The sequence below is a fragment of the Polypterus senegalus genome, chromosome 3 (assembly GCF_016835505.1).
Source record: "Polypterus senegalus isolate Bchr_013 chromosome 3, ASM1683550v1, whole genome shotgun sequence".
NCBI classification, from domain to species: domain Eukaryota; kingdom Metazoa; phylum Chordata; class Cladistia; order Polypteriformes; family Polypteridae; genus Polypterus; species Polypterus senegalus.
The window spans coordinates 152,674,377-152,698,113 of NC_053156.1; the positions used below are offsets into that span (position 1 = coordinate 152,674,377).

At 38.9% G+C, this 23,737-nt stretch overlaps 1 protein-coding gene across 3 annotated transcripts in view; it reads left to right on the forward strand.

The window, feature by feature from the left end:
* LOC120525623 (5-hydroxytryptamine receptor 1E) overlaps positions 1-22,768 on the forward strand; it is a 126,468-nt gene extending 103,700 nt beyond the window's left edge. For all 3 annotated transcript variants that reach the window (XM_039748079.1, XM_039748080.1, XM_039748082.1), the window contains one exon: positions 20,641-22,768. In XM_039748079.1, the coding sequence (XP_039604013.1) occupies positions 20,732-21,865 (1,134 nt within the window). In that variant the 5' untranslated portion in view covers positions 20,641-20,731 and the 3' untranslated portion in view covers positions 21,866-22,768. The remainder of the gene's footprint in view (positions 1-20,640) is intronic.
* Positions 22,769-23,737: the final 969 nt, after the last annotated feature.

Below are 23,737 nucleotides of genomic sequence, written 5' to 3' on the forward strand. Positions count from 1 at the left end.
GTAGCAATAATACAGTTATTCTGCTCTCTTTGTTGACAACCTAATAAATAAAGAACTCTCTCTGATTCACTTGCTAACCTAAGAGTAAAGATAGTTTCCTCCAAAATATGATGTGTTAAATCAAAAAATACCCTTTAAAAAAAATGAAATACAGTAACTATTTTATGCAGCATTCAACTAAACACTATTACTCAGTATTGGAGATTAAACCAACATAACGTACAAATATGTATTACATGTAAAAAGCCAATGTCTAGGCGAAAGAGTAGAGAAAAATGAAAACCTGTGTATGGTTCTATTCTTGGAGAAAAATAATCCCTTGATGGACCACAGTGTTTGCATAATGTTAATGGTCAGCAGTGTTAAGCCAGCTGACCACATAGCCCCTTAAACATTATAATAACAAGAAAAATCCCTGCTGAGTAGAACCTCCAAAAGGGTAAAACTGTTGTGTCAAGGGTTGGAGCTGATCCCATCTGCAGGAAGATTTAGATTAAGGGAATGTTAAAGACATTTAACACTAGATGTTATAGCTATAACCTCATTAGTAAACCACACAAGCTAAAAAAAGACCAATGTCTACCATTGAGCCACCCAACATTACTTAGATGGTAGAGTTTTACAGTTTATGTGTAGTAGCATAGACTTATTAGTTTTAAGTGACAAGTGTGTTAGTTAATCCTGTTTTGAGCAAATGGTACTGGACTTTTCGGACCTGTGCTCTGGCATGTGCTGCATGGCCTCAGCGGGGAAAAATCTGAACCATAAGTACTGACAGGTGGTCAGTTTAATAATATTTAATTCTTTATCTAATAAACAAGGCCAATGACCTTCAAGCCTCATTGCTATATATAGGTTGCACATGCATGCATATCAAAGTGTGCTTGTGTATATTTTTAATGACCAATTCTTTTTCTCTTTCTATATACTGTATTTGAATATGAAGATTTCAATTTTCAAGTTAGTTTTGTTATGGATTAATATTTTGGCATGATATAAATTAGATATCATTAATTTTTATTTTAATACAATATCACTTTGTTTTTATTATGGTTGCCATTATTTTATGCAAGGACGCAACTGTAGTTTGCTAAGTAAGGGCACTCCAAAATAACACTGAGTGGCATCATTGGATTGTTGTTATTTAAACAGGTATCTCAGTCCATTCACTGTGCAAGTCTGATTATTCCTAGTTTCATATCCAAGCTTCTCAGGTGTCATATTATTTGGTGAGCAATGTATGCCTATTTCCTGAGTTTGGCATCTGTCCAGATTTTGTTTAAATGTTTCTTAGACCTGCTTTCCTGGTTTTTGACAATGCTCATCTCCTAACCTATTTATAATCCATCTCCTCCAAGTTCTGACATTTTTCACCACTTGGCAGAACATAGCTGGTATACTGAACACTGCAGGGCCAATTAGACCTGCCCCTCAGTCAGAAACAGCTTGCAGCCCACTGAATAAAGACAGTTTCACATGCTACAAGAAGCAGCATTTTACTAGATAAGTAACTAATGTAAGATCTGGCGATGCTGTGGTGATTCCTGATTCCGTAGTCTTCTCGGGGTTCGTTACCCACAGAAATATTTTATTCAGGTCCTCTGCAATAGACGCTAGAGTATCCTGCCGACTACGCCACTGTGAACGATAGGGGGCGCTCTCGCTCCCTTGAACCCCTGTCCACGACTCCAGACACCAGGTAAAAGTCCTCAAGTTGACTTTATTTTGTCGCCACAGTGCACAAAGCACACTCTCCACCACAATACTCATATAAATCACAATAATTCAATAATACACAATCCTCCAATCTCCCAGACGCGTTGCCACCCTTCCACCCAGCTCAGCTCCTTGTCTGGAGCGAGGCACCGCCCTTTTATAGCCCCTGACCCGGAGGTGTTCCTGTCCCAACAGACCACAGTTCCTTATTCCTTCCGGGTCAGGGCAAACAGTCCTTTTCTTCAACCCGGAAGTCCGTCGCTCTTCCTATGACGAACCTCCGGGTCACAGGGCACAAAGAAGCCCTCGGTCCTCCCTGCAGCTCCCTCCTGTGGCCCCCATGGCATCCAGCAGGGCTGTGCATAAAAACCACATTGTCCATGATGCCCTGCTGGTCTTCTGGGGACCTCCATGCTGCAAGGAGGGCTCCACCTGGCGGCTTGGGGTATTGGCTGGGATGAATGGCGGCCAGATCTTACACTACATTGAGAAAATGATGGAAATTTGGGGAAAAAAATTGCTTAGCTGTGGGTACTAAATTAAATTACTCGGAGAGGTTTATTAGCTATTTTGCTCACTATCGTGTCGGTCTGTGCGCCACTGGTGGTTAATGCAGGAATGACATAGGTCATATTTCAATTGGAAACTTGAAATATTAAATGTCTGTCAGATTTTTGAAAAAAAAATCAAATGTGAATGTACAATAGATGTGTAAGTTGTGGATATGAATATTTTATTAAACATTTGCATAAAGCCAATAGCAGGGGATAACTGAAAGACAACTTTGTTGTAAGTCCATGTAAATTTGTAAATACGAATGTATATTAATTTCCTGCCTATCATAGATCAAAGTGAGCTTTGTACTCTGAAACCAGCTGTGTTATTTCTGAAATCCTCTTCTTTGCAACTAATAATTCAATAACATGTCGAATAGCTGTCTACAGGTCTTACCTGGATTTTTGTATTAAATATACAGTGCCTATATATATTATACAGTATGTATTTAGCTTTCTTGACACTGATTAGCAGAAAAAAGTCTGTCATGTCAAAGTGAAAACAGATCTCTGCAAAGTGGTTTATATTAGGTACAAATTTTAAGCAGAAAATAAGTGGTCACATCGGTAATTTAAACGTATAATTAATTTAGACCACTTTTCAGGGATCTTTTTTCACTTTGACATGAAAGACTCTTTTTTTCTGCTAATCAGTGTCAGAAAAGCCAAGTTAAATCTATTGCATTTCATTGTTGAGTAGCAATGAAATGTGAAAACTTCCAAGGGGTAAATACTTTTTATAGACACTGTATCTCCATTTCTTTCCTGAAGTATATTTGACTTACAAATCACATTAATTATGTTTTTAAGTAGCCTTTTATAGCCAATGTAGTATAATAATAACTTACAAATAGCATTTCATTAAAAGACAACCAAAACATCCATCCATTCTTCTGTTCTGTAATCCTCCTTTTCACTTACAGAGTCACAGGGTGCTGGAAGCCTTTTGGGAAACAATCCTGGATACTCCATCACAGGGCACATTGACACACAAACACTGCCACTCAATTCTTCCAAGTCAATTCAGACAGTAGAGATTCCATTTAATCTTTGAACTAGGGAAATATACTGGAATTTTATTCTCAAAGAAAATCAGTGCAACACTAGGAAAACAGTTCACAAGCCACATGCTCTGTGGTAGTAATGTTATTTGATGTGCAACCAATGATGTACATTTCTGGTGAACACTGTTGTATGTTTCATTTACCATTTGAAAGAAGTAAGAATAACAAAGTTGTTGCCAAATATGAAAAAAAATATAAAAAAACATGCACATAAGAAGATGAAAATATATATACAGTATATATATATATATATATATATCTATATATATATATATATATATATAGTGGTAGATAGGGGGTGCTCTCGCTCCCTTGAACCCCTGTCCATGACTCCAAACACCAGGTAAAAGTCCTCAAATTGACTTTATTCAATCGCCACAGTGCACAAAGCACACTCTCCACCACAATACTCATATAAATCACAATACTAACTCACAAATACAATCCTCCACTCCCAGACGCATTGCCACCCTTCCACCCAGCTCAGCTCTCCGTCTGGGAGCTCCCACAGTCCTTTTTTATCTCCTGACCCGGAAGTGTTCCTAATCCCCAGTCCATGTGACTCTCAATCACTTCCAGGTCAGGTACAAGTTATTTTCTTCACCCCGGAAGCACGTCATTCCTCTTGTCCACGTGTGCTTCTGGGGCGTAGGGAAAATATCCATTATTCCTCCCTGAAGCATCCCCTAGTGGCCCCCACGGCATCCAGCAGGGCTGCGTATAAAAACTACATTGTCCATGATGTCCTGCTGGTCTTCTGGGGACCTCCATACTGCAAGGAGGGCTCCACCTGGCGGCTTGTGGCTATTGGCCGGGATAAATGGCTGGTCATACACCACAATATATATATATATTGTCACAGATGAGCAGGGACCTTCCCCGGCCGGGATGCCTGGACAGTCCCCGAGTTGGACGATTCCTCTCCTCGGCCATGAGAGGGCAGCCGCCCGGGTCTATTTGGGGGCCACAGGAACGGAGCTGGGACGCTCATCATTATGAGAGCACGTGGCCACCGCCAGGGGGTGCCCGGACAGTTAGGGAATCCTGGATGGCAGCACTTCCGCCACACCAGAAAGTGCTGCCAGAAGTAATGCCAAGGGCACCCGGAGTGCTTCCAGGTGTTCTTCTGACACTTCTGCCACACCAGTAAGTGACGTCAGGGGGAGAACCTGGGGCTCATCCGGGTCATAATAAAAGGGACCGCCTCCCTCCAGTAGACGAGCCAGAGTTGGGAGGAAGGAGACGAAGCTTGTGACGATGGGAGAAGAGGTCAAGAAAGGAAGAGAAAGAAGAAGAGAAGGAAGAAGAGAACAAGAAAAGAGAAAGGAAGAGAGTTGATGGCTGAAGACATTGTGGAGCTGTAAAGAATAAAGAAGTGTGTTTTGGACATTCTGGTGTCGGTCTGTCTGTGTCTGGGGGTATGCTTTCCTATATATATATATATATATATATATATATATATATATATATATATATTGTTGCAGATAGAGGCGTGGTCCACCTCTAACACCCTCAGGTACCACTCCAAACACCAGGTAAAAAGTCCACAGTTATTGTTTATTATAATAACAATGTGCACCAAGCACTCTACACTACTCCAATACTTCACTCACGATAATAAACCTCCTCTTCCAGACACTTAGCCACCCTTCCTCCCAACTCAACTCAGTGTCTGGATTGGCCCATAGTCCTTTTATAGCCCCTGACCCGGAGGTATTCCTGCCCAATCAGTCCACAGTTCCTTATTCCTTCCGCGTCAGGGTAAACAGTCCTTTTCTTCAAACCGGGAGCACGTCGTTTCTTCCTGTCACGTGACCGTGACGCACTCCCGGGTCATAGGGCACATAAGAGCCTACGAGCCCCCCTACGGCGACGCCTGGTGGCCCCCAAGGTATCCAGCAGGGCTGTGTATAAACACTACATAGTCCATGATGCCCTGCTGGAACTCGGGGCATGATCATGCTGTCGGGAGAGCTCCTCCTGGCAGCCTGGGGGTGAGGGCCGGAGTAAAATGCCGGCAATATACCACAGCTCCCTCCCCCCCCCCTAGCGACGACAACTGGGGCGGAGCGTCGATCCCTGCGAGGGACGTCCTCCTCCAGGAGGACACGTCATCAGGACCTTGGCTGCGTTGTCTAGACCTCCCAGCGAACCTTGGGGGAACGGTGTATCTTCGATCCCACCGCTCCCCTGTCCTCTGGGGACAATCTCGCCACACATGTCCCGGTTGCTGACAGTTGTAGCACTGCCGACGTCCTCCTGGTTGCCTCTCTTCCCAAGACATGAAACATCTCGGGAATTCGGTCAGCTCCACCCTTTCCCCCCCGCTAAGGAGGGTTTTACGGCCACTTTGCTGCTCTCCGCCCGTTTCTTTACTTTGTCAGGAGACCCGCGGTTTATTTCGGGGATCTCCTGCTTTCTCTGGGGCTTGTGCACAGCGTGAGGCTCTCTATGTAAAAGAGAGAGCCTCTTTGCTGTTTGCACACCCGTTGTCCTGTGTTGTTTTGGAGGTGGCGTCATTAGTACCGCATCGCTCCGGGTAACAGCACTATTTAGCTGTACCGGGGAGATCGGCACTTCCCCCGCCCCTCCCCTAACCAACGACAACGCCCTTATTACACCGGTCAGGGTCTGGAGTGGCGACTCGCTCCAGAAGGCCACGTCACACGCATGCCTCTGCTCGATCGCTTCCTCCCTCGCCCAGTCAGTCACCATGCCACGCTCCACTGTCGGGTTCACAGCGCTTTGACACTCACTGCTTATTAATGGTGGGGCCGGATTGCACTGTGTCCCCTTGTGATATACGGCACAGATTTCACTCACCTGCACCGCTGAATCACTCGTGGCCGGGGCTTCTCGGCCTAATCACCGCAGGTATTACAATAGTCCTTTCAGCGGTGCCTTGGCTGTAGCTCCCAGCTCCTCCACTCGTTCCTTCAGCTCCTTTAATTTCTGAAAGAAACGGTGCAGGGGCTCGAGGTATTTCTCGAGACCCTGTAAGTCCACAAAGTTAGTTATTTCGGCCGGAGGTAAGTTCGCTTCCGCATTCATCTCGCCTACCGGTCGGGAGCCAATGAGCACGTCCGCACCTGGCACGTGCTCTGCTGGGCTTCGCGGAGGCTTCTGGGACATGGAGTCTGAAGAGGAACAGGTAGCCTGTAGTGGCGGACTGCGATCTGCCTCTTTTAATTTGTCGGCAGACCGTTCAGTCACTTCCCCCTCCTCTTTATTTCTTTTAAATTGTGGTGCTGCTTTGCTCGCCGTCTCCTTCCCTTTCAGGAAGCTCGGATCCGTCGGGGAACTACTGACCTCACCAAAGGATCCTCTCTGACCGTCTTCCCGGCCTCCATCACGCGAGGTCACGTGGTGGCTTTCGCTGTATGGGCTTGCCCTCTGCGGACTCCTAGATTGGCCCGGGTTCTTCTTGTCGCGGCCATCTTGCCTAGGTCTGAGGCGTGCGTGCTCTCTGTCCGCTTTGTGCAGACAGGCCTCTGCAAAACATGAAGTGAAAGTCTCCGGCGGTTCGAGTGCTTTCCCAGCACTTACCTCGGACCGTAGTTGATCCCGCTCCAACTCCCTGTAGTAGTCTTCGGGAGTCGCGATCCTACAACATTCCGGCTGTCGCCCCGCTCGGATTTGCTCAGCTTTAAACTGCGCCCGGTCTTTCTCACCACCTGTCAGGCAAGCCCACAGCATTTCCAGCCCATCTGGGACCGAAGTCTTATGGGCAGATCCCATCTTCTTCCCAGATTTCTTCCCCATCACGGTCTGCTGTATGTTACGGCTCACAATTGCAGCGCTTTTTGTCGCAGGTGGGGTTTTCACCTCCATGGGTTCAAGTGGGCCAGTGTTGCAGATAGAGGTGTGGTCCACCTCTAACCCTCAGGTACCACTCCAAACACCAGGTAAAAAAATTCCACATTATTGTTTATTATAATAACAATGTGCACCAAGCACTCTACACTACTCCAATACTTCACTCACGATAACAAACCTCCTCTCCCAGACACTTAGCCACCCTTCCTCCCAGCTCAGCTCAGTGTCTGGACTGGCCCATAGTCCTTTTATAGCCCCTGACCCGGAGGTATTCCTGCCCAATCAGTCCACAGTTCCTTATTCCTTCCGAGTCAGGATAAACAGTCCTTTTCTTCAAACCGGGAGCACGTTGTTTCTTCCTGTCACGTGACCATGACGCACTCCCGGATCATAGGGTACATAAGAGCCTACAAGCCCCCCTACAGCGACACCTGGTGGCCCCCAAGGTATCCAGCAGGGCTGTGTATAAACACTACATAGTCCATGATGCCCTGCTGGAACTCGGGGCATGATCATGCTATCGGGAGAGCTCCTCCTGGCGGCCTGGGGGTGAGGGCCGGAGTAAAATGCCGGCAATCCACTACTACTACTATATATATATATATATATATATATATAAAATGATCACAGTAAAGAAAACTCACATGTTAACAATAAGCTGCATGCTGTGGTGTGTAAATATTTGTTTTTTATTTATTAGACTTTGAAGCATCCATGAACTAGTTAAACAGGTAAGGCAGTGAGTTATTGGCATCATAAATAGATGGCCATCCACTGCTTGTAAAAAAATAGATATTCACTTCCAGATTCCTTTTCATACTGTGCTTGATCTAAAGTCTATCTATAATCTACATTAACTAAAATACTAAGTCAGGCTAAATGGCAGGATTAATTCCGTTTATGTATATTTTTGCCCTTGCAATTCTTAAACAACCTGATTTGTGAAAAAGTTCTCTCCACAGGGATCTTCATGGTCAACAAGAACCTGACATTTGTATTATTGGTAAAGGTTGCCATGCAACCTTTCGGAAAATGCAGCCACAGTTGTGCAATATAAAATCTGTTTTTATCAAGGACTGCTTTCTTATCATCAAGTTTAAAAATATCCAGATCTTTAATGAATTCTATTTACAATGACATGTTTCTTTCCTTGGCAATATGTGGAAAAAATATTTCCTTCCATTGCAATACCTTTGCAGAATAAATGTTATGCTTACTATTTCCATTTTTAATAAGCTTTCTGTTTAGATTTTTTTGTTTAATATATAACACATTAGCTAGGTATGTGTATTAGGATTTGTTGTTGTGGAAAAGGGTTACCTTTCATACATGAAACTGTTGATAGGCTAGAATATTTCCATGTGAAATTTTGTTTTAATTGAATACACAGGAAGTGTCAACATTGATAAACGTCTTTAATAAAACTTGGCTCATGTTAAACAGCATGTTTAACTGAATGGTGATCCTGATGCTAGGTCAGTAAAACCCTAAGTTAGAGATAAGGCACTGTGTCATTTTTTAACATTGAATCTTGCTTTGATGAAATGTTATTAAAGTTCAAAATTAATTATACCTCTTTATGAAAATATCTGTGACATGAGATTAGAGATAAACTGCTTTTAATGTATACCATTTTCCATGAACAAATATTTAAATTGATTCCTGTTTATATATTATTTTTCTTTCTTTAGCAAATATTGTAAGTTATATTAATGCATGTGCTGTCAAAACAAATATTATAAATGAATAATGATTATAAATTAGCAGAGACTATCATTCAACTTCTCCTGTAACTGCATGCCCTGGTGAGGGCTGTAATGGTAAAACCCGTAGACCACATATTTCTATCCTTGGTGAATTATTCAAGCTCATTAATTTGCCACTGTCTGGTATAACTCTTGTGATAAGTGCTAAGGGTGATCCTCTCCAGATACCTAAAACTAACTAAGATTGTTCTTCTTTAATTTTATCAGCAGTGGCACTAGATTAAAGTCCTCCCAGATTGTCTAGCCTTCCAACCCTGCAGAGGAGTTTTATTTCAGTCACTTATTAGTAATATCTCATTACATTAGTCACTATCCAAAGCTGCTGACCCTGCATGAAAACAGAATTATAGACTGATGGGTAAATCTTAACCTGCATGCAAACACATAGCTTCAAAATTAGCTCCACTGTTTGATGCCTCGCCCACAAGGACAAGCCCTGCTGCACAGCTATATTTTTAAACTTTATGAGCAGCTCTGCCTTTACTTATGAACAAGATCCCACAGTAGTTTACCTTCTCCACATCAGGAAGCAGTTTCCCCTTAGAAGCAAGCCACTCTTTTCTGGAGAGCCATGACATTAGATTTGAAGGTTCTGCCTGTATTACATTCAGCTTCGTGCTGCTTCAGTAGGCATCACTGTCAAATGAAGCAGCCAAGATGAAAGTATCAACTGATGAAAGCAGAGATGGTCTGTATTTAGAATTAGGTCCATTAGAGAGAGAGAGAGAGATTAGGAGTATGCGCTGATACAGCGCATTGCTGCACCCACCACATGACAAACCAACTCAGCATCCCAAATTAGGACTAAGTGCAGCCATGCAATGGGTTACACCTCAGCACCACACTAGATCAGGTGGAATGGAACAGTGTGAGGTTTTTATGGTGGCTGGAGTGCCAATTCTCCCACCAACCCCATGGTTTTACCCTGCAGATTGGAGGGCCTACTTGCAGGATTGGATGCAGATTAGTCCATTAGAAATTATCTTTAAAAATTAATTGCACCTGGATGTGATTTGTTAATTGTTTAGATCATGGAGTCCATTCTGTAAGCATTAGAAATAAGGGAGGAAACAACCATGGATAGGGCAAAACACTCACAGTGTGTTTTTATGATGCAAAGTAACACACAATAACTTATACTATTTTCTCAAACCAAGCCACTTTTCAGTCTTCATTTAACTTATCATGACATTATGTAAATGAAGGAGGAAGTCAAAATTTAAAAGAAAAAAACATGCACGTAACAGGCTGTGACTTGTCCAGGATTCTGTCTTAGTTCCCAAGCTATCCGGTAGCAGTGCTAGCCACTGTATCACTTCACTACTCACTTTGATATATCGGTCATGATCATCATAAACAAGCATGAAAATAAGTCTCACCCTTGGTGCAGTTCAAGCCCACCTTAACTTGTTTTTAGTTCACACCAAAAATGAAATTCAACTCTTAATCAGCAAATAATATACAACAATTACTCTGCAATCCTCTTCCCTTTTAGAAATCCAACAAAACACATGTAGACACTATTGGAAAACTCAGTATCCACAATTATCTGTGGTATGATAAAGCTGACATATTGATGTCTGGGAAACACAGAGTTTTTATTATTCCTCCTTATTGTGAGGTTCATCTGTCAGTTGGAGTTGTCTCCATACAGCTCTAAACTGCAATATAGTTTTATGTAACTGGAACAACACTTTTTGGTTTCACTTGCTGAAAAGATGTACCACCTCAGTATGCTAATCTAGAGGTGCGTTGTTTGCTACCATGCATTACTGGAATAACAGAGTAGCAAAGATACACTAACAATGTCTGGTGTCACCTGTGTTTTGTCATTTCTAGCAGATTTCATTTACCCTCAAAATCCTGCTCCTGTGATGCTTTTCAGTGTCTCACATGATTGTGATCTTAGCTACTAAAATGAATACAACCTCAGAAGATGCTTTTGTCTCTGCCATATCTGAAGAGGGCATGTCATACCAGGTATGGGAATTTCCCATAGTGCTTCCCATTCCTCATAATAATATTCCTTCTCAGAAAATATTTGATGGTGGTGTAAAGTCCTTATTCACAGCCTCACCAAAATCCTAAGGATAGCCAAAGCTACCACCATTAAAGGTTTCCTTATTTAATTTGAAGTTTCACTTCAACTGATGACTTCCAGTCTTTTTAGTCACACTTCTTTTCATGACACTACTATAATGTGAGCAATGAAGTTGTAAGACTTCGAAGTCAGTGTTACCATTTGATTCTCCATAGCCATTGTCTTTAAGAAGCCTAAATACTCTGAATAGTTCTTTGGAGACTCCGCCTCACCAACCTGCCTGAATAACTTGTCCATCAGGTGGTCACTGACAAACACCTTCACAGGGCGGGCTCCATGATGTTTCAAAGTGGAATCCCTTAGTTTATGGTCAAACCATCATGAGAAACAAATTCTTGAATCACAATCCATCTGTTCACTCCCCTTAGTTCAAATTATCAAGTGTAATCTCAACACGATATGTGGTATGTGCAGTCTTCCAGCATGCCATGGGCAATAGGTGAAAGATTAAATAGTTAATGTATATTAAAGGTTACATTTAATAACTGAATTGCATTTTAAATGTATTTTTCGATTGAATGTAATTATAACTAAGTGCCTAATGATTGCACTTAATTTAACCTACTAAGTTTGAGACTGAATTTCCACAGCAAGTAAACTTATAAATAGTAACAATACATTTTTATGCATACTCTCATTCTGATTTTACTGTTTTACTTTTGTTCTCTGCTGTTAATTCATAAATTCCTACTTTAGCCTACACTATTTTGTTTCTGTAGTTACCATTAGCATAATTTTTTACTTTGCTTTATTGTTTTTGTGTTGATAATATTTTATCTTTCAAATGAAATATTTTCTTAAAATGCTCCAGTACTACATTCAGGAGACAGGCAGTTATCTTGATTGTATTTGTTAAATTGTTTAGATGTAGGCTATGTTTATTGCAGTAGACTAATTTATCAGCAAGAGTTTTCAATACTTACTGTCATCCTCATTCTAAGAAAAGTCAAATGCCTGTAGTGTAAGTATAAATTGTAAGCCACAATCTAGCTGTTCCGATGAAAGGCTCAAGGGAGTTCAGCACTGCTTTCCACTTACTTTTGCTAAATGATTCTCACTGTAAGGTAATTATTTTTTAGTTTATGCCTGGAGTCATTCTTTTTTTGCTGCCCTTTAATACGTATGTAACCAGTTCAAGGGTACAAGCTACAGTATTTCAGTTCTCTGGCCATCCCAGGATAATCCCACCCTCTATTTGGTTTGCTTTTTTGCTTAAAACACACACACTTCACAAGTGTTGTGTATACTTTAATTTAATGGATACCTAGAATATTTTTTGTAGTGGTAATCATTTTTCTCTCATAGACATAAGCAGTTTATTGATTTTCTATTGATTGCTCAATTTATCTTTCCCGTCCTTAAGAACACAAGCATATGAGTTGTCTGAATACAAAGCTCATATTATTATTTTACATCTCTTTCCTGGATCATTGCAAGCGGTGAGGTTGTGGGTGAATACTTCACTGCTCAAAAATAACTCTTTTAAACTGGAAAAATATATATTTTGATTCCTTTTTCTTTTCTCAGAGAAATCAAGCCTGTAATTGCAAGTACAGCTAAAATGAAGAACAAACTAAATGCACAGTTCTAATACAGCAGCCTTACACTTGAGTCATAACATTTCTTTACTATTATCAGGTAACTGCCATGACCACTGGGATCTTTCCACAAACGTTCAGGCAGTTTAAATATGTAGCAGAGATTTAGAAATGTTACAGAAGTGAAGTCAAACATAGACAATCAGTTTCATAGTAAAACAGGTGAGGCCTTAAAAACAATCCACAAAACTAGGACAGAATCCTCATTGGCCTTCCCCAAGGCAACTGGGAGTCTTCTGCCTACTCAGGCCCAAATAAGGCTCAGGATACACAGTTGGAAAACAATCCAAAGAAAGTCTCTAAATATATGAAAAAAACTCACTCTGGCCGTAAGATCAATTAAAAAAAGGATTTGCTTAAAAGGCAATCCAAAGCAAACAAGCCTAAATTGAGATCAAAAAGCAAAACCAGAAAACAAGAGCAAAAATTCAGAAACCTGAAAAATCAGTACTTACAGATACGAAAAATAACACAAAAACAATGAATTGCTAAGGGACAGCTTATAGTTTATAGGGTAGGTTGATCCCTTAGCAGTGACATAATGGAGGTCCTACCTCTTGAGGTTCCACACACAAAATACGACAAACATCAGAAAACACATTGTACATAGATAATAATACATAAACAGAAAAATAGTGACACAATTTTAAATAAAGAAAGGAAAATGTACATAAACAAGGGGAAAATACTCTGGCTAAAATGTAACATATTGAAGATTAAGGGAAGGGAGGTGCCTCAGTTCAAATTCATGACCACATTCATAACCGGAAGGTTCTAACCAAAAAAAGAATACAAAATTAAAAGTCATTAATTTATTATTGCAACAGATTTCAGATGCTGTCTAATGCACCTGGCCGTCTTTTATAGTATGGTTACTGTAATGTCATGGGTCGTGAGCATCAGGTGCCTGGCAATCATGTAGCATCATATTGAAAAGGCACACCAAATGTTAGGGCTCATGAAAAATAGTAACACCAAATAGTGATAAAAGAATGTCATCAAAATAGCAGTAAAATAAATTAAAAAACAAAAATTAAATACTATTTGAACAGACATGCTCGTAACAATCATGTTATTTTGGATAATGTCTGCCTTTGAACAATTTGAAATAAGTAGACAGATGACTAAGATTTATGGCAAAATGTCTAATGGTTCATGATGCATCTGTGGATTTTGTTCAAATAGAAGATGATTACCATAGCTCTACCTAGTGAGAAATTGATTGAAAGTGCAAGAGTTTCAGATAATAAAAAACAAAATCTGTAGTGGCCAATGAATGAAGGATGTCATTTGTGACTGTCAGATGTTAGGAAACCAAAGTGCTGGACAGAACTGTGGAGGAGCAAATTCAGATAGTATGCAATACAGAATTAACATATTATAACTCAATAATCTATTTACAGAATGGTTTCATGAATAATGTAGGGAATTTTGCCTTCTAGAATATCAATGATCCACAAGTTATTTATTCTGCTCTTTTCAAAGCCTGTAATTTAACCAATTGAGTCTTATTTTGATCAGCTTGAATTCAAATAAAGAACTCCAATTTGGCTCTTTTGTGCTCTATAGTGGCGGCAGTAACTCTTTCCTTAACCTTTTATAGTTGCTAGCAGTGCATCCTTTAGCTTATCCAGTTTTATGTCTCCCTGCATCCACCATATTTGTCTGTCTCATCTCCGGGGCTCTCGAGCAAACTAAGGACAGCTGCAGTTGGGTTTGTTTACAGTGCTGAGTCTCCTGAGTCATCAAGGCCTGAATCCTTTGATTAGTATATTTGTAAAGTCTAATCTACAGGAAGTCTTTACACTTTGCAAATAATTCATCTTTCCATGTGCTATTTTTACCATGAAACTATAGTATACAATATTAATTTAAATAAAAATTGTGTGTTAGAAGCATTTAAATGTGTGTGTGTGTGATCAAAGGCTTTTGTAATGCTATAAACAGTTTGATCTAATAGGAGAGAGAATCCTTGAATAGTATACAAAACGTAACAACAGGACTACTCAAACCACTCCAGTTCAGTTCAGAGTTATAGAAAGCATCTGGTGCCACGAAAAAAAACCTCCTTGGACGATCTCTGTAATGAACTGAGGTTTTAGAGCTAAATTCTATTTTAAATGTATAGATATGAACTTGCAATCCTTTTCATCCTATTTAAGCCACGCAGGTCCCATTAAGTCTCTGGTGGTTTTACAGTAAAGGGTAGCAAAGCAATCTAAGCTGACTAAGGGCTGGCCTCCAAAATGTAACACTGGTTGCTATTTGTTGATTAGACTTCTCGATTCGTCTCTTTCTCCCTGGCCATCTGTACTCACTCCCTCCCTGGTCATCAGACTTTCCAAATGGCCTCAGCTACTGTTTTATAAAGACCAAGGGATGGAGTAGCTTTGGAAATGACCTTTGTAATATACACTTTTCACTCCTAGCATCCCTTTTAAATTCATTTACAAAAATGTGTGTTGCCATATATTTAAAAATATTAAGGGGCTGATGCAGTTTAATTCTCTGCAGTGTCTTTCTTTTATTGCTGTTAATAATGAAAAAAAAGATGTACTGGTAGCTTCCTATTTATTCTTCTCTTATACAGTTTATTCTATAGATCACTTCCCTAACAGAACATATGATCTAAAATTTTCTCTTTCAAATGCATTTTTCAAAGTAGTGTACTTTCTTGAAAAAAAATGTCTATTTGCATATTTTAGCGTCCGATTCTCAAAAGACATTCTTTACAGAAACATTAAACAACATAAATTTTAAAAACTGTCCAATTTATTTTTACAAGAATTAAAATTGCAATTTTGTTAATGGAATTAAATCCATCCATCCATCCATTAACCAACCCGCTATATCCTAATTACAGGGTCACGGGGGTCTGCTGGAGCCAACCCCAGCCAACACAGGGCACAAGGCAGGAAACAAACCCTGGGCATGGCGCCACCCACCACAGGGCATGCACACACACCAAGCGAACCCGGATCTCCTAACTGCGAGGCAGCAGCGCTACCCACTGTGCCACCGTGCCACCCAATGGAATTAAATATTAATTATAAATATGATTTGTCTGGTGTGAAAAATGCATAATATTAATTTGAAAAACTAAAAAAATCTTTTACTTTAGTATTTTAACTTAAATTATACAGACACAAGTTGAACCTGCTTGCAAATTTTTAGCTTATGTAAAATACTATAATAAACCATTTATGTTTCTAAAGGTAATATTTTAATGTTATAATGCTCTTGCTTGCAAAGATACTAGCAATATGCCAATTACTGTAAAATTAAGATGAACAAGTTATATATTCTGTTGTTAAATACCTGGATAGTTATAAACATACTCTGTTTAATATATTGCCATACATTGGATATTTACCCCCTTTGAGCCTACCTGTACAATCTGGTCCGGGCTCCCCCTTTTACCCCTCCTTTTTAGTTTTTCTTTAGAATTGCTCAAGCTTATCTGTTAATAAAACTTTACATGGGCCTTGTCCAGTTGTGCTAGAGCTCTGTAAAAGCTTTGTTCAGATACCCTTTCATGGCTCATGTTCAGGTGAACCTAAACTCTGTCACCTACTGGGCAATTACATAGGCGAGGTAAGAACATACTTACGAGGGTAATAAAAAGGAGAGCAAAGCCTCAAAGTATGGTTCAAACATAGCTTTTTAATGAATACTGACGTACCTTAACTGTTTAAACATCCCCCAATGTTTTAGACCTGTCAGCCAGACTAATGAATAATACAAAATTTTAAAAAGCAGAATATAATCATGTATTTATTCACTGCTATGATTACATTTCAGTTATTTGGAATTAAAATGCTGCATTACCTACATTGATACCAAGCTGTAATGTTTTCTCTTTCTTTCCTCAAAGATAACCAATTTAGTGCATTAAAATAAAATCTACCCCCTACAATCTTGAACATCCCAATTCAAATGCATACAATTTAACAATTATCTGCTAAACCTGAGGGGTGTTTCAGCTTTCAAATGACACCACATTCCACTTACTATGTTTTCCAATTTTTATATTTCAGATTTTTTTGTATATTTTTGTATTTTGCAACTATTGCTGCTGTAATTTGGGTACATGGTATAATTTTTTACCAACTTATATATATTTTGCCCTCCAAAATGATAGAGTTGCTATACGTTTTCAATAATGGATATATGTGCTATGGATACTTATTTGAAAACAGTAAAAGCAGACCAAAAGAATCCTGTTTTTTGTACCCCTGGAAAACAGTAAAATTAGGTGTATTACTTGTAGATATTCTATAACAATTTTTTGTGGGTGATCCTGATACTTTCTCTGACACTTTTGTACTGTTTGGAAGTTCATTCCAACACTAATGGAAATAAGAATAATATCCAAAGTGCATTATTTTGATAAAAACGTTGCTGAATTTTGCAAATAATTCTGTTATTACATGTGTGTATAACATAACTCATTCTCCACACATTTTCCAGCTGTAAAGATTCTGAAAGGGAAATGTCTGACCTTTATCTTGAGGGACAGAACATGAATATAGAGGAAAGGATGATTAAGTGATATCCAGTTAAATCAAAGTAGAAGAAAATGGTTAAAAATCATGCTAAGGTTAAAGGGTTAGCTGGAACTTCTGTATTAAGGGCAGGTGGGGCACTACTTCCATCCTCCAGCAGATGACACTGTTATGCACAAATTTAAAAAGCAGTAAATTCATCTCAGTAGTATAATATATTGTTCAAATGTTTATAGCAAACTTATTTGTTGTAATCAAATGTTTCTAATTTCCAACATATATTTCTTTTCAAGAAAAATCTATATTTTTTTGAGTATGTGAAATTTTCTTTGTAGCACTTGTTTCTGGATGGTAGAGACAGGGCCTCCAACTCTGCATATCTTTGCTTATGTGCCTGTAGGTACGCAATGAACTTTTCAGTTCTGTCTTGGGGCCTGAAGGCTGGAGTCGTTTTATTTGACCTATTCATTGAAATTTTGAAATACAATTTAAAATGCACATAATCTTTTTCCAATACTCCTTCCTTATGGCTGTAATGGTCTTTTGTCTTCCTGTCCTCTGCTTGCCCATTAATGTCACTGGCTTCACCTCACAATTCTCATTTGGAGTTAGAGGAGGTACAATCTACACTCATTTTCTAAAAATCTCTGAGCTGCTCCACGCCAGGATCCTTCTTTGAAACTATTTCATATGCCTGATAGGAAAGACAAATTAATTTTTAGGACCAAGAGAAGAGACAAAGTTGTTAAGCCAAGCAGAAGTCTAAACAGAAAAATATCTTTCACCAAAACTTTAAAATGGAAAAAAAATCATAGTGAGAAAATCAAAACTCAGAAGATCAAAAACAAAACAAAGCACACAGAAAAGAAAATATTTATCCAATTACAGTACTGGGAACTGAGAAGGATGGCTGTGAGGGCACTGAGGGCAGATAACATGATGTTTGTTAGAGGAATCTGTGAATAAGTGATACACCATATGCAGTCTAGTTACCCACATACTGCTTATGGAAGAATCAAAGCATTACGCACATCCAAATTTGTTCCTTAGAGAGTCACAGTCATGGTGGGAGATGGAAGAGTCCTTGCGGATGACGCTTTATTTGTAGCTACTTTGAGCAGCTGTTTAAAGCTGGTCCTCCAGCTAGGATGTTGGACATCTCTGGGTCCACAGGTGTTGAGGCTGATCTTCCAATTAGCTGTGAACCACCCAATTTCACTGAGATTTATTTAGAAAGCGAAGGGTGATACATGGGAATAACAATGCTCTCAATGTCGGGTAAGGTCCTTGCTAGGGTTATCCTCAATAGGATCTGTGATCACTTGCTCAACTACACCTAAGAAGTTTACCATCGACCACATCATGAGGTGAGGGTTCTCATCAAGCACAAATGTGAATATCAGCAGAGTTTTTTTGCAGCCTTTTTCGATTTTGTTAAGCATTCAGAACTAAAAAAAATCAGGAATAGGTTTAGAAACTCAAAATAAACTTAACTACGTGCAAAATGCCCAATTACAGACTTGAAATTGCGGGCGGAAAATAAAAACAAAACCAATTCATAACACTTGTGTCCTGGTTCCTGAGCTAATAGATTTAAGCAGATTAGTTGGTCTTGTAAAGGCTGCTGTTCAAGTGCTCTGGACATCTCACATAAACACACACACGCAGGCTCTGCCTCTTCTGACAGGTCCATGTGGCTTCACCAGTGTTTTCATGCCACTGCTTAACGTCCATAGGCATCTACTTGGATCAGAGTTTAGTCTTTGCTTCTGCTGAGCAAGTGTCTGCAAGTGTTCTGGTTCTGGTTTTAAATGAAGGCTTTGAAGAATTGTTTCTCTTTTGGACTCCCTTTTATTTTAATTACAATTCCCTGTTAAATTAAGTAATATTCTATTATTTATTTAAAAGATTTAAATGTTTAATATTTTGCCTTAGAGAATGACAGTCTAATTTAGCATTAATTAATAGGTATTCTGGTAGAGAGACAGTTAATACTTAATTCTAAGGATTACCAGGTTATGTACAGTAATTTAGAATATTAGATAATTTTGGCAAATTGAACTGCTTAATTCATTATGAATACTACTAAATTAGTTTGGTTTGGTCTCAAGAGTTAAATGAGAGCCACCATCTTTTAGGAAGAATATTTATTTTGCTTTCTTGTTTTTGAAACTCTTTGCCATTCAATTTTAACACTTATTTGCTTTAATTAGGAAATGTTGTATGTTATTTCTTCAAATAACTATTGTTTAAGTCAAAGGTTCCCTTAATCCCAGTTCAATAATTCTTCAAACTTTAAATAATGTTTTAATTAAGTCACTTTTGAGATTCCAAAGAGTGGCTTGTGCACAGACTGGAGATTCTTTTTCTATCTGAAATTTCATCTGTATCATCTCTAGAGGATCTTTAGAGATTTCAAAAATTGATTCTATATATAAGGACTACTTTTCTATTAATTATACATCTATTTTATGTACTATAACTACTGTATTGATTTATTTTTCTATATGTAATTCATTCATTATTACCTAATTTTAATTTGTTTTCTTTTCTTATATCTATTTCTTTGACATCTTGTAAAACACTTTGAGTTATATCCTATTTATGACAATGTTAGTCAGTGAGTCAGTCATTATCCAACCCGCTATATCCTAACACAGGGTCACGAGGGTCTGCTGGAGCCAATCCCAGCCAACACAGGGCACAAGGCAGGAAACAAACCCCGGGCAAGGCGCCAGCCCACCTCAGTCTATGCCAATGTGCTATAGAAATAAATTATGCTTGTTAAGCCCATTATTTTTAGTGTTGTTGGATTCACAGTGTGCTGCATTTTGTATCTGATGGGTTAGTTTCCTACTTGCCGAATTTAAAAAACTGAAATGCATTCCCAAACTCACCTTCCTTCCCCATCTGTAGCCTCATTTCCACCAGATAAGCCGCTACCCAGCTTACTTCACAAATCTAAACTCATTGTGGCTCAAGTAGGGTTTAATCCCTATCCACAGGCCATTTAACTGGAGATAGGGTGGCTTAAAGCTACTTTTATCTGTTTTTGGTGTCCCTGTCCTTGTTCCTGTCAGAGGGCCATATCTCGAGGAGTGTTTCAGGCATGTCCAACTGAGGGGAAACCCCAGGACAGACCCAGGACATCTTGGGGAGATTATATCTTTCAGATGGCCTAGGAATGCTTTCGGCATCCGGTGGGGAAAAGGGATGTCTGGGTGTCTTTGCATAGACTGCTGCCCCTTTAACCCGGACCCGAACCGGAATCACGAAATGAAAGGATGGATGAATAGATGGATGGTACTTAAAGTTTTTATAATGTTCCACAATTGTTTTGTTTTTTGAAAAATCATTACTTGAATACACTAATTATTTTTCAAAACATATATAAATAAAAAAGTAAAAAGCTATGTGTATAATAACTCATGGAGCATAGCTGGTAAGGGTTTTCTAAAACTCAGTTTACATATTATTTTAGTGTTTTAAAAATAAATTGGCATTTCTTTAATCTTTTCAGGCAAATACAACACAGGAGCCATCAGATTGATGAAGCAATGAAAATCACCAGGACTACACTTCTTGGCATTGGATATCTTTAGAATGGCCTGATGGAAGCAGAAAACTTTCTAGTGGATTACTCTGGAACAATGAATTTCTCAAACTGCACACTTGAATCCAGCTTTTCCTTAGACTCAAAGTCAATCACAGAGAAAATGCTGCTAGCTCTTACATTAGGAATAATTATGTTTTTCACCACACTTCTAAACAGCGCTGTGATAACAGCAATTTGCACTACCAAGAAATTGCACCAGCCTGCCAATTACTTGATCTGCTCTTTGGCCGTGACCGACTTTCTGGTTGCTATTCTGGTTATGCCTTTAAGCATTATGTACATCATTATGGAAACATGGTCTCTGGGTTATGTGATTTGTGAAGCATGGCTTAGTCTTGATATGACATGCTGTACATGCTCAATTCTTCACTTGTGTGCTATTGCTCTAGACAGATATTGGGCCATCACAAATGCAATTGAATATGCCAGAAAGAGAACTGTGAAACGAGCAGCAGTGATGATCATGACGGTTTGGACCATATCGATATTTATTTCAGTGCCACCTTTGTTTTGGAGACACACTAATGCAGAGAGCAATTCTTCCCAATGTATAATTGAACATGACCATGTTGTTTATACAATTTATTCAACATTTGGTGCATTTTACATCCCTCTGACGTTAATTTTAATACTGTATTATAGGATTTATCATGCTGCGAAAAGCCTGTACCAGAAACGTGGATCCAGTAGACACCTCAGCAACAGAAGCAACGATAGTCAAAACTCCTACACACACTGTAAGCTGACCCAGACATTCTGCGTCACTGACATCTCCACATCAGATCCCACTATGGGGTTTGACAAAATGAATGTCAACATTCGAATCCCTCCGTTTGAGACTGAGATGGATAATGCATGCGACAAGAACCAGATCTCCAGCTCAAGGGAAAGAAAAGCAGCCCGTATCCTGGGGCTTATCTTGGGGGCCTTTGTAGTGTGCTGGATGCCATTCTTTATGAAGGAGCTATTTGTTGGACTGCAGATTCTGACAGCTTCGCCTAGAGTCTCTGATTTCCTCACTTGGCTTGGATATACCAACTCTCTCATTAATCCATTGCTCTATACAAGCTTTAATGAAGATTTCAAAATAGCTTTTAAAAGACTAGTGAAATGCAAAGACCATTTGTAAATTCTGTAGAGGCTTTCAAGTTGTTTTTTTTTTTCATTTTTCTTTTTTCAAGTGATCTGCAGCTGGAGTGTTCCATAAAATAGAAATTGGAACTTATCAGTGTTCAAAATAAAGGAAAAAATAACATGAGCTATATTTTTGTTTCTTATGTTTTATATCGATGTTACAAAAGTGATACTTACAGTGCTGGTTGCTTAGTGACACTTGATAGAAATTACCGTATGTATTTTTTTGATATCAGTCCTCATTGTTTCAAAAACGTCTTTGTAAGGGGGGCAGGCACTTTAATAAATATATATATATATATGTATATATATATATATATATATATTAAAAACATTGAATGAAACAACAAAACATGGAACTGGGTGGAGTGCTTTGGAATTCAACACCACAAATGCTTGACACCTATCAAAGACTTGAATCATTGTGCAAATAAGAGTGTTCATTTGTTCGCAATGTTAAAGGTCAGAAATAAGTTTTAATCACCTGAATGTATCTTACTGTACATTTCATTTTGGGATACAGTGGAATTAAATATAATTTTTTTCAGACAAAATTGCATAATTGTTGGCATTTGTCCACCTCCATAATAAATATTTAATACATGTATTTTAATGAATAGATGAGGTAAAATTGGTCACTATTCATTTTGAATAGCTGGCTTTATAAAATTGGTGAAGGTGGTATGCTTCAGCTCCAGTGACTGAGGTTTGCACATGACCCCCTTGTCAATGTAGGCTTACTCTGGGTTAAATCTTAAGAACCAAAAACATGAAGGTTAGGCTGATGATTTACTCCTAATGAGCTGTGTATGTGTATTCGAATAAGTGGGCTAAAGCAATGGGTGGTTGGACTTAATAGAAACAGTCATCCCAAAATTATTGAAATGCCTTATATAAGACAAAAAGAGCTTAAATTAATTGTATTTTACAGCCAACAATGGTTAATAAAGTGATGTCATTAGCATGACCATTAGTCTTTTATTTTTGTATAGTTTTCCCCAGTAAGAGAGAATAAGAAAAATGATCCCTAGACCGACGCTTCAGATAATCAATATTTAATCTCTATTATTAATGATACAAATGGAGATCGAATGCAGCATGTTTAATATTTGGAGCAACTGACTGATAGCTGCTGAGGTGGTAGAGAAATATAGAAGAGGTTTACTGCAAAGTGAGGTAAGTGATAAATAACCAGGAGAAGAAGGCAACATGAGCAGACTTCAAGTATATATTGATGACTAAAGTCAGCAAAATCATCATCTAACTCTTTAAGCTGCCACCAATGCAAACACATGTGACAGGACCCAAAGGCTCAGATCAGTTGGGTCAGGTGTTCCGAACTGCAAGGTCATGAACCAGAGAGAGAACATCGGCGTTGGCATGGAGAGAGCCCCGATGATGAAGGACTTTACACTGAAAAGGTTGCAGAACAAATTGTTGTCTATAGAATGAGCGCTTCCGACATTGAGACTGCCATTCATCACAGGAGGTATATTCAGTAAGTTTTAAGGAGTTTGTTTTCAGGTTTTGAATTCTGCCCCTTCATCTTCATCTTAAAGCATAAGAACAAGTTAGGAATTTTTTGAAATTCATAAAAAATGTTTCACTTTAGAGTTTAACAGCACTTGCTTTTATGTCATTGTGGTGGTGTAGGATGCATAAACCTGACAATGAAGGATTGCATCTTAATAACCAAACTGCAATACATCATGACACAATTGAAAATATTTTTTATAAAATGTAATAATAACAATCTGCAAGCTTTATAAAATATAAGAAAAATATGTTAAAGGAAAGAAAAATGTATATACAAAGATAAAAAAAATGCAGACTAAACTAGAAATCATAAGAGGTATTGGATGGCCTG